General features: G+C 37.7%; 3 protein-coding genes across 3 annotated transcripts; 1 reads left to right on the forward strand and 2 right to left on the reverse strand.

The window, feature by feature from the left end:
* Positions 1-177: 177 nt before the first annotated feature.
* LOC125505710 (acid phosphatase type 7-like) lies at positions 178-2,356 on the reverse strand. Its single transcript, XM_048670032.1, has 6 exons — positions 1,883-2,356; positions 1,200-1,408; positions 1,045-1,142; positions 792-992; positions 519-738; positions 178-467 (listed from the first exon to the last, which is right to left on the reverse strand). Exons 1-6 carry the CDS (start codon positions 2,178-2,180, stop codon positions 201-203), a joined length of 1,293 nt encoding a protein of 430 aa, XP_048525989.1. The 5' UTR covers positions 2,181-2,356; the 3' UTR covers positions 178-200.
* A 183-nt stretch (positions 2,357-2,539) lies between these two features.
* On the forward strand, positions 2,540-6,806 carry LOC109543365 (seipin). Its single transcript, XM_019913046.2, has 6 exons — positions 2,540-3,025; positions 4,216-4,379; positions 4,525-4,727; positions 4,787-4,925; positions 4,982-5,107; positions 6,333-6,806. Exons 1-6 carry the CDS (start codon positions 2,736-2,738, stop codon positions 6,419-6,421), a joined length of 1,011 nt encoding a protein of 336 aa, XP_019768605.1. The 5' UTR covers positions 2,540-2,735; the 3' UTR covers positions 6,422-6,806.
* Positions 6,807-6,844: 38 nt separating this feature from the next.
* Positions 6,845-10,862, reverse strand: LOC109543363 (WD repeat-containing protein 43). The gene is made up of 9 exons (XM_019913044.2): positions 10,605-10,862; positions 10,021-10,262; positions 9,761-9,968; positions 9,518-9,702; positions 9,288-9,456; positions 8,007-8,203; positions 7,718-7,945; positions 7,239-7,489; positions 6,845-7,185 (listed from the first exon to the last, which is right to left on the reverse strand). The coding sequence occupies exons 1-9, from the start codon at positions 10,788-10,790 to the stop codon at positions 7,007-7,009; spliced, it is 1,845 nt and encodes a 614-aa protein (XP_019768603.2). The 5' UTR covers positions 10,791-10,862; the 3' UTR covers positions 6,845-7,006.
* Between the last annotated feature and the right edge of the window lie 95 nt (positions 10,863-10,957).

The following is a 10,957-nucleotide window of genomic DNA, read 5'->3' on the forward strand; positions in this document are numbered from 1 at the left end:
AAATAGAAGACCTTAGTTCTAAACACGCTCAAAAGCTCATTCAAATCGCACTTTTGCGCGCTCATCAAATGTGACTACGAAAATAACCGGTTTAATGCAAGTGCAGCCGCCCAAGCAAACAATCCTTGAACTTTCGCTATTGTATAGAAGCCACTTGAGTGTATAAACACTCAAAAATAACCAACATTTGCACCATTTATTCAGGCGTTTGGCAAGACTTTTTGCCTTGAAACGAAACGAAATGAAAAAAGGCGTTTCACTCCAGTACCGACCTGTTCCCAGTAGAGATGCGTCCTATTGAAAGCCCTCAGCCGAGTGTAGCCATAATCGCGACTAATAAAAGCCGACCAGTAGGGTCTGGTGGTTGTGAAGTTTTCCCTGCCCTCAACGCAGCCGGCCGATCCAGTCACAAAATGCACGGGGGCCTTAGGATTCGTGTAAGGCGCCTCGTAGCTGCCGTTGTAAACCTGCAATTAGGCTCATTTTCCAACGCTCCAATCTCGAAAATCCGAACCCACCTTGTAGTCGTAGATCGGCCACAGTCTTTCATAGCTGTGCTCGTGGGCCCAAATCTCCAAATCCACCCCATAATTGCAAAGAAGATTCTCCAAGCCAAACATGTGAAGAAACGGCAGCCCCACTCTGGTGAGCGTTTCGTGATGGGTGCAGTCGTCAGGGTTCAGGTTGCTGCAGTACATCGGCCGGTGCCCAACCACAACGATCCACGGGTGTTTCTCCCTGGAAAACATCCAGTTTTTTAACGGAAATTGGTCGACCGTTGACAAACGCACCGGTTCTCCGGCAAGTTGGCCTGGATTAGGTCGTTCTTCAGCCACTCGAACTGGAACACCAGGCTTTTGAGTCCGAAGTTGAGAAAGTAGTAGAGCTCGGTGGAAATTGAGATGATATGCATGGGGCCGATATCGAAGCTGTACATCACAGAGTCTGGGGCGCCGGGCATGCTAAATCTCGCTTTGTAGTTGCTGAAGTTGCTAAAAGACACCGTGCAACTATAGGGAATTAAAGTGCAAAGCGGCCACCTACTAGGCTTCTTCGTGGTTGCCTGGACAGGTCATGTAGGGGAGATAGGCGGCGATTGGCTCGATTTGCCGCATAAATTCATCGCCCACGTAGCCGTTATCCTGCAAACAATTCAATAGAGTCCAGGAGTGTCTCAAAATAAAGCTGAGAAGCTGTACCGAATCCATATCATAGGCGAAGTCCCCAATGTGCAGCACAGCATCGTACAGCCCCCTTTGAGTCTCCTCCTGCAGTCTCGTGAGCGATTGGGCGTTATCGTTGCCCATATCTCCGTAGATCACCAAATGGGGGGACCAATCGTCCCCAGATGGAAGCGTTTTGAACCAGAACAGGTCGGACCAACCATCTGATCCACCGCAATGATACTCTGAAAACAATTAACACACTTAGAAAACAGATTAAAACATCACCTGGGTTTCTTTGTTACACATGATCTAATTGTACCATTCAATGCTTTGTTTAGATGCCTATACTTGATAATAAACCTTATCTGGGACCGTGCATGAATGTTTAGATTGTTTGTGCATTTTCATCGCAAATAGTCACGATTTTTTACAACGTAGTTTAGCAAATTTAGCTATTTGAATGTTCTGGTCTCACGTTGACCGAAAAGACGTGGCATGCTTTTAATACTAATTATTTGAAATTGACTAAGATATTCTAGAACAGTACAAACGCCGATTCATTCACACTTGAAATTGGTGAGTTTTCGGAAGTGTCCTCGCCATTCTTCCAAAAGCCCGAAAAACTCATAGCTTCAAACAAACATAGCGAAAGCCTAACTCTTTCATTAACAATCGATAGAATCCAGAAGACTGAGATATACAAAAACTTTGCTTACCATATCGACTATCCGGCGCCAGGTCGCTTAAAACCACTCGATGTATATACTGGGAATGCTTCTCAGGGCCCCCGTCTACAAACAACCTCGACTGACCAGTGGCAGTGTTTATAAGGCCCCCTATTCCATACTCCACAATGGAATCGTCTGTGGGATTGTAGGTCGACCAGGTGACCACAATTTGATGAATGTTGTCGCCGAAAGCGATGTGCACCTGCTGGGGCTGCATGTAAAGGGGCGATTTCTGGGCCAAGCCGCAGGCCAAGAAACTAGACGCGACCAGTAACACGTAAAACATGTTGGCGACCTGAACCCGAACTGTGTATGGTGTATTAGTGATAATTAGGCGTCGCAAACATGATAATTGTTTGCCGATAATAAATGTTTATTGATTGTTTTAATGCACTGAACACAGAAACATAACCAAACATTGGCAAAAGGTGACATTTGATGTCAGTATCATAAATAAGTGCCTACTTGATTGGACATGGGAATGTATGTAGAGAAATTTAGGCAATTTGGTGAAATTATAAAAATTAGTTTATTTATATTGAACAAAAACCTTTTTTCTTACTCTTTACTTACGTCATTACCTTCGAATGTGTAATGCCTGCTTCGCCATGTGGCAGGCAGGCATTACACATTCAGCTATCTTCAGTTTATTTTGCTGTACACCAACCTAACCTATATCGCTTCACTGAAACTTGACCCAAGGTTCAAACGTTAACAAGGATTTTTTGAGATATAATTATGAACTTATCGAAAAACTAAAGTCCAATTACAAAACGCTATCATGCATTTAGATAAGTTCACTTGAATTTGGTTACTTTTTCAGGGGGTGTCAACACACGGAATGACAACGATTTCTGGTTTGGTGAGAAGTGTTTTCCAGCTGGGCCCCCGGGGTTTTATAAGGCAGAGGCTGAAATTACCCCTCATCAAATTTATTCATGATACCGTTAGTATTTATAAAAGCCGAACGCAAACGGGAGTAAACAACGTTAAAGATGTGTTAATAAAGGGCACTATTATAGCTTTAATTACATCAATACTAGTATGGCTTTCGATTCTCATGTATATGGCATTTTATTATGTATATGTGCCTAGCCTTAAACATGAACGACCGGTATTTCTGAAATTCAAGTAAGTATTTCCCATAATGTACGAGGTGTTCCATTCTCGACATTTTTATGTGGTATCTCTGTACTTAATTGTAATATAGGTGTCTTATGCTTTTTGGGGCTAACTTAAGAGATACAGGGAAAACCTAAACACCGTCAACTTCAGAATGACCCCAGATTTCCTAGATAGAGACCTTAGTTAAAACGGATACAGAAAAAAGGAAATGTTGGATATAAAAGTTTCTCTTGATAACGGTTACTGAAAAATCTGCCATGTTCAGAAAGTTATCACAGCTAATCTCATTTTTTTTGGTCCTACGTTCTATGTTCTATGTGAATCTAAAAAGGTAGAATTTTAGATTCTCTCTTGAAAAAGATCACACACCATGTATATCGATTGGCTTCTTAATCAATGTACTTAAATTTGAACCACAGTAGACCATGAAACAAGAGGTAATATTCTAGAAACTAAACTATGTTCATATTGTACCAGGAAGCATATTAAGTGTCCAATAGATTTTAACGGGCAGAGACTGGAAGAAATCAACACAAGAATGTAAACGAAATAAAAGATTCAGATTAATGCAAAAAAACTTGTTCTAAACTTTCGTTGTTTTCAACCCATTATGGGCGCCTTTTTTTTAAGGAAGTAGTGGTTTGTAAGTTCTGCAAGCCTTCATGAATTCTCATAAGATCTAAGGTGTTCTTTGATCAAATTGTTCTTGGTATTTGATTTAAGTATGTATGTACAAATATCTGAGGCAGTTAAAACAGCGATTTGTCAATTTACTGTTGCCCACTATTGCTTAAACTAATAAAGTTTTAATAAATTGCCTAGAAAACCAATATCATCCATTGTACCTATAATTTTAAGAAGATAATTTAAATTGCCATCTTAGAGATTAAAATATACATTAATAAAAATTACAATATGTTCTATACATTTTTCAGCTGCTCCGTATACATATTCTGAAAACCGCAGATTATTCAACAATCTTTTAATCTCTTTTAACTTAGAAAATATGGGGTAATTTTTAAAATTTTCAAGTTTAAGTATGATCCAAAAGGAGATGTAACTTTTCAGGTAGCACTAACAATATCCTATAAAAGTGCCAAAAGTGGGACACCCTGTACTTCGCTTCTAAAAAGGCTGAACTAGTGTTTCAAAATAAAACTTCCTTTATAAAGTACTTTAATAATAACCCTTTCCAGACCTTGTGGGGCAACCTATGATTGCAAAGAGAAGCCCGGTATGTGCACTTTTCCTGCCGCCCATGTGCAGTTAACTTCAAAACAGCAAATTCTTATGATGGGACAACCTTATAAAGTGCATTTAGAGCTGGAAATGCCGGAATCTCCAGTGAACAGAGAATTAGGTAGTTATTTTTGGCTTTTTGGCCACACACCAACAACACATTAATTTGATGACAGGCTCACTAAAACCATGGATGACTTTGTCCATTCCTATTTAAACCCCCCGATGAGAGAAAAAACGACTAAATATCCAAAAAACTGTTTTAGGCATGTTTATGGTTTGTGTCGATTTCAAATCGCACGATGGGTCAACGTTGGCCAACTCCTGCAGGTCTACAATGCTGCACTACAAAAGCATCTTTCTAGATACGTTATATAAAGTCGTTTTTATGCCGTTTTTTATTTTCGGATCTAGTGAAGAAAAGCAGATAGTCCATGTAGAGTTGTTTTCCGACTACGAGGAATCACAGGTGAAAAACAAAACCTCAGAAATCAAACACATAGAATTAATAATGTTTCTCTGTTCTAGTATAAGCCAGTCACTGATATTTACGTGGAAGTGCAATCAAAACGCATAGAAATTTATTCAGCTAAATTTTCAGTAAATGCGGAATTTTCGGGGCTGAGATATGTCATGTTCAACTGGCCAGTTTTATCTGCCGCTCTAGGTAGGACTTGGAACGTTCGAGAGGGAGTTTCAACTCAAACCGTTCTTGTTTTGTAGGAATAACAGCTAATTTATTTTTTATTGCTCTGTCCTGCCTAATGAGCTGGTATCAGCTGATCAATTCAGAAGAATATCGCAGCTACATTGACTCCGATAAAAGCCTGAATGTGTTACTTGAATCTGGTAAGTTACTCTCAAGTGCACGAAACAAATCATACAAATGTTTACATACAGTTCTCATATCATAGCAATTGCTCAAATAATAATTGAAAATTTAGTTATTTGAGAAAGGTATTGAACGAAAAAAATGTTTTGAGATAAAACTACTCCTGCTATGCAACACATTTTATATCAGAAAAGCCCCGGCAAAGTTCCATTTATTTAAATTTATTTATACATAGGTTTAATAAAAAAAACTGCTGATATGATTATCGATTTTTGGCAAAACCTTGATCGTAAGAAATATATTGTTTTCATCACTTAAAATGTGTGCAATTGAAAAAAAACCAACAATCTGCCTTCTTTGATAAATAACCGTGTTGGGCCTAAATGAAATATTTTATGAACAAATTACTTTTAAGCTTTCCAAGATAAAAAAATGTATTAGCGAGAGAAATGCGCATCTGTCCACTGTAAGCTTTTACATGTTTTTATGCAATTTTCATTTACTTGCGAAGAAAGAAACAATAAACCGACTGAGCTAAACCCTTTTAGGGTAGAACTTCCCTCTTCCGCAATACTTTAATTTTTGGCGGCAAGCTACCCCACAAAAGGAAAAAATTGTGTTGAAATAACGCAATACATAGGGCGACTGCTTAAAGACCGGGACATATTTCACCGCTCAGTTTTTGTTCAGATTTTTGGCTCCGATAGTCATGCAGAGCTGCCATTCGCAAATCTAAGGGCCAGCAATATTGCAGCGGAGGTTTCAAAAAATTATTATGTGTATCTTGTTGTCTACACAACGAGGAAGAAGAAAACGAAGATATTTGAGAGAGAACAAGGGACAACGCAGATTTTGGGTCCATGCTGCTTGAAGAAGCAGACCTGATGAAGGAGAGTTTTTCTCGCTTTTATCTCATCTGTTGGACGACGAAACGAAATTGTATAAATATTTTAGAATGTCGGCGTTTAGTCTTTTGCATAAAAAACTGCAGGAAAAATACTGTACCGAATATGTCCTCACTTCTTCAATTAGTTCCTCAGGTTTTATTAAGCTCATTTCTGAGATTAGGACCGTTTTCCCTTCCTACGGAGCCCGATCGGATAAATATGTCCCGGCCTTCAGGCGGTTTTTAATTCGAAACTACGTAAACCACAATGTTAAAATGTAAACATGAGAACAGTATGTAAACATCTAACAAAACATTCCATGAATAAATATTTAAGTTGGGGCAACGTATTCTAGATTCTGATACATCTAACACGGATGAAGATGAATCCAGTTCCCCCACACTCAGGAAACGGGGAAAAGTGGAAATTGAACAACTGCATTAAAACAGTTCTTATTGATCGGATAAAGAAAAGTCAAATAAGGACAATAGCCAATCGTCGTAACTATTTTCCTCAATCATACCTCGGTCCTCATCCTACAGTTTGACCGATTTTGCCTCTTGAAACGACTCAATCATAAGCATGCGGGAGTTAAAAATACTCCAAAAGCGTATAAGCTTTTAGACTCCCATCTAGATTAGCAACTGAAAAACTTTAGTTAGCTTTATTTTTGCAATGGACTTGCTTCAGTCCATTATAGACAAGGTATTTTTGTTATTTAATTTTAATAAACAGACTGGTTCAACTAATGTGTGTTGGTTTATATAATATAAATATTACAAACAATGTTCATCATTTGCAATAAAGTATTCTCGCAGTTTGTTTCAAACATACGTATTTTCAATTGATCTAAAAAATACATCCAACTCTTGTACGAGGTTATATTGGCAAACAGTTTTAAAACACATGTATTTCCAACTGATGTAAAAATATATCATACTCTTATACAAGGATTATTGGTTAAAACGTAAAAAATGGAAAAATGTTCATTCTTAATTTGATTCCCTCGAAGAATGAAACATACCAATTTTAATCGGAATCCTGCCCATCATCAACCATCACTACAGAATCATCAGAGTCTGATGTGCCGTCCATATGGTTTTCTTCGTCCGTGTTTTCATCAACCGGCTCATCTTCCCAATTTTCAGGTTCACTATCTGATCCAATTTCCATCACTTCTTGGTCCTCTGATTCCGAATCACTGGTGTCTAAAGGCAAAATTTTAATTATTTTACGAACCACACCAAAACTTGAAACCAACCTTTATCGATGAAAACCAGAAGGGCTTCCTCATCGTCTTCATCATAATTTTCGGCATTATTTATGGTGCTCACTTGCGGAACTAACAGTTCTAATTTGCCTCTAAGTCGGTGAAGGGCAGTCTGGGAATAAATCCGATGCTGAATAGTCCCTAAAGCACTCGAAAACATTTCTGATAGATTAGGGTTTGAAATTAGAACTCCGGCGTGGACCTGCGCCATATGTTTCAACCATAAGGCTCCATATCGACTCCTAAAATGAATCAATGAAGTTAACATTTATAAAAAGATTAACTTTTGAAGATAAACAAGACAGAGTTACAAGTTTAAGACAGAGATAATTCCATTTTTTGACTGGGTTTTACTTGAATAGAACTTTATAACAAATTGTCACGTAATTTCAAGCGAAAATAAACAAATTAAACAATAAGAGTTGGCCGCACAAGTGACTAAGTTTGAAATAATAATGAATGTTACTTACACAACAGTCTTTCCATGAACAAGACTGGACAATTCCTTGATTAGCGGTTCAAATACCGTGACAGGAAGCCTTTTAACGGTATTCCTAATGATATTTTCATCCGTTCGCCACAGGGCAGTTCTCAGGATGTTCTTGTCCTTACTGTGTAATCCTTGGAGTAACAGTTGAGCTACATTATTTACTTTCGGAACTTTGCCCTCGGCTTTGCTCAGAGTCAAATTCTCCAATCTGAAGGAAACGTTTGATGTGATTACATGAAGCAGAACGCAGAAGATGCGAAAACGTTTACCTTTGTTCCATGGGTATTTCATCTTGCTGGCCCACTTTCCTCTTGGTATGTGTGGCAGTTGATTGAGTAGAGATATAATTAACATTGTCTCCAACCAGGGGCTTTTTTAACTTTGTCACCTGCTCATCTTTACATTTTTTTGATGATGCTTGTTGATCAACCCTGATTAAGACCTCCAATTTTTTCGACGTTAGCGTCTAAATTGGAAAAGTGATTAAGTAACAAATTTCAAAAATATTCTGCTTTAAAATGGTTCTTAAAAAAACAAATAATTGGGAATTTGCAGCACAATTTCCCATCATTTTTCTAAGACCTACGCATAGAATATGACCTATTTCCTTAGAATTACTTCATATACATGGGTATTCCTGCTAAAACATCCAACATTTTGTACACACCAATGTTATTGTAAGGAGCTTATTTGAGTTGAAAAAATATACAATTTACAAATATCAAAAATACAATTAAATTGGCGGTTTTTTAATCTACTGGAAAACGCTTGCTATTTTCAAAGTTTATATCGCACTGAATCTGTACCTGTAGCTTGGATCTTTCAAAAGAAAGTGAGTTTAAAAACATTTATTTTTCGAACAACATTTGTACGGCCGTTTAATTCACGAAAAAGTATCCCTTTATTTGAATATTTCCGGACGCAAAAAATTTCATTAACGTTTATAAAGTTGGCACAAAACAGGTTCCACTGCGATTTAAATAAAATTTGAAGCGTTTGAGATACAAATGCATTGTATAGGGTGTGCGAGTTTCAAACTTCTGCCTATTTTGGTATCTAAGCCAGGAATGTTGATAGAAGTTTGTAATTGTCTGAAAACGCTCATTTCTAGGTAAAAAATTACGTCGGCAAAAAGCAGGTTTCAATGCGTGTTAAATGTAATTTTGCATGCAGTTATATATGAAAAACGAACATTTCTAGGACAAAATTTGCAAAGTTGGCATAATTTAAATGAAAATTTGTTGACTTTAAAGCGAAGTGTCTCCTATAGGTGTGCAAGCTTTGAATTGAGAGCGAAGAATTTTTAAAGGAGAGCACGCAAAGTTGCAAAAAATCAGGCTTCGTTGCTATTTAAATGAATTCGTCGAAACGTTAAAACTCAGTCCCTTATAGTGAGTGGCTCAACTTGATACCAGCATTGCGTTAAGAACTTAACGTTAACGGAAAGCGTAGATATGTTTTCAAAAGGGATGCTAAAGTAATCATTTTGAAGAGTTTTAATAGGAAATCATGAGAAACCAACTCAGATGAGCAACAAAACATTAACATACCACATTTTCGAACGTCAATAAAAGCTCTGAACCATATCCCAAAGACAGAGTTTCGCCGTCTAAAAACCTGGCGCCGCAAATTTTGATGGGTTTTACAGACTCATTAGACTGTCCTGTATCAGACACCACTTGAAGGGTGGTTTTGGGTTTGAGAGGCTTATCACACTTGCTGGAACACAAAGAAAAATAATGTTCATTTACAGTTAAACTTATGCTAATATATTATTTACCCATTGAGCTTGTGATGATAGACGTGAAGGCTTCCATTTCTTGTTGCTGCGGCTACACTGGCATTACCCTCTACTGAAATATACACTGAGACATGAATGGCAACGTCTTGCAATACGTAATTGGAAACTGCGTTTTTCAATTTGCTTTCGCTGTTTAAATTCCAGCAACTTAAAAGACGATCGGCCTGTAAATATCGCCAGTTAAAATGGGTTTTGACGAGAATACTGCGGCGTTTAAATTACCTTCGAACCGGTTAGAATATACGGGCCAGCACTAGGAAGATGTACATAGTGCATAATATTTATTTCAGAGCTGTGCCCTGTAAACGTCCTCAACACTTCTCTAGTTTCAATATTCCAAACCTTAATGTTCTTTGCGGCAGTTATTAGATTGTTCGTTTCTGGAACTGCCAGTATTGATGTAATATTCTCGTAGCCTCCCTTCCACTGGCTGCAATATATGAGCTGTGAATTTTTCCCGATTTATAAACTGGTTGAATCACCTTTTTATGTTCCTGTCTTTGATGTTCCATTCCAGAATATTATTATCAGCACCGGAGTACAATAGATGATCATTTACAGCTGATAAGCAATTCACCGGCAAATTGGTGTTACTGTTTATCGTATTTTCTATACCACCTTTGGCAATAGAGTAAATTAAGATGATACCAGATGTGGTTCCCAAAATTATGCTCGGCGGCTTTAGATCATGTTTTCGCTTCTTTTTCTTGGGAGATGGTAAATCCTAAAAAAGTCAATGAAAAGATGAAATGAGTTTAAGTTTGTATGTATATACGGATTAATTTTACTAATAGAGAATATAATTCAAAAATAATTCGTTCTCTATATCAAAAAAACCCTCACTATCCAGTCGTAACTAAAAAGTATGGAAAGTCTATATTTTGCCAAAATTTTAAGACCCAAAATTTGAGCCGAAATGTCCATATACAAGTACACTGTAGTGTATGTTACCACAGTTATAAGAATGTGACCATTGCGGCCACCTCAACCATACAGAAACTAGGTACTTACCGGATAATTGCGATTGAATAAATACAAAATAATTGCTTGAATTTTTAAATATTACCTTAGCTGCACCTTGAGAACTGCTCCAGAACTGCAAACATGTACATGGAGTGGTTAAATGGAAATCGGGTGTAAATTCTTGATCCAGTGAACTAGACAAAGTATTCCATATTTTAAGCTTTCCATCTGAGGAAATATTTGCGAAATATTTCCCGTCCTCACTAAATGCGCCACTTTGTAGAGCCATCTCAAACAACACACGCACCACACATGCGAAACTTTTAAACTTCTAACCTTAAATGACGAGGTTAGGTCCGTTTGGTTGTCACGGCCGGTCTTTAGCAGTTTCCCCACCAAGTAGTGCGTCTTTTTACTCGATACTTGACAACAGGGAACAGCTTTTCTCAAATTAAA

Source organism: Dendroctonus ponderosae, unplaced genomic scaffold, assembly GCF_020466585.1.
Source record: "Dendroctonus ponderosae isolate FM_Combo_2020 unplaced genomic scaffold, Dpon_F_20191213v2 Dpon_F_20191213_94, whole genome shotgun sequence".
Classification (NCBI taxonomy): Eukaryota; Metazoa; Arthropoda; class Insecta; order Coleoptera; family Curculionidae; genus Dendroctonus; species Dendroctonus ponderosae.

What these genes read in the sequence shown, in the direction of transcription:
- LOC125505710 (XM_048670032.1), bottom strand. Translation starts at nt 2,180, where the DNA reads ATGTTTTACGTGTTACTGGTCGCGTCTAGTTTCTTGGCCTGCGGCTTG. An exon ending in GGCAACCACGAAGAAGCCTA is followed by an intron (nt 993 to 1,044) that starts GTAGGTGGCCGC and finishes GGTGTCTTTTAG; the next exon opens with CAACTTCAGCAACTACAAAG. An exon ending in GCCAACTTGCCGGAGAACCG is followed by an intron (nt 739 to 791) that starts GTGCGTTTGTCA and finishes GATGTTTTCCAG; the next exon opens with GGAGAAACACCCGTGGATCG.
- LOC109543365 (XM_019913046.2), top strand. Translation starts at nt 2,736, where the DNA reads ATGACAACGATTTCTGGTTTGGTGAGAAGTGTTTTCCAGCTGGGCCCC. An exon ending in CCGGTATTTCTGAAATTCAA is followed by an intron (nt 3,026 to 4,215) that starts GTAAGTATTTCC and finishes AACCCTTTCCAG; the next exon opens with ACCTTGTGGGGCAACCTATG. An exon ending in TCCAGTGAACAGAGAATTAG is followed by an intron (nt 4,380 to 4,524) that starts GTAGTTATTTTT and finishes AAACTGTTTTAG; the next exon opens with GCATGTTTATGGTTTGTGTC.
- LOC109543363 (XM_019913044.2), bottom strand. Translation starts at nt 10,790, where the DNA reads ATGGCTCTACAAAGTGGCGCATTTAGTGAGGACGGGAAATATTTCGCA. An exon ending in TATCATCACAAGCTCAATGG is followed by an intron (nt 9,457 to 9,517) that starts GTAAATAATATA and finishes TTTGTGTTCCAG; the next exon opens with CAAGTGTGATAAGCCTCTCA. An exon ending in GAAATACCCATGGAACAAAG is followed by an intron (nt 7,946 to 8,006) that starts GTAAACGTTTTC and finishes CGTTTCCTTCAG; the next exon opens with ATTGGAGAATTTGACTCTGA.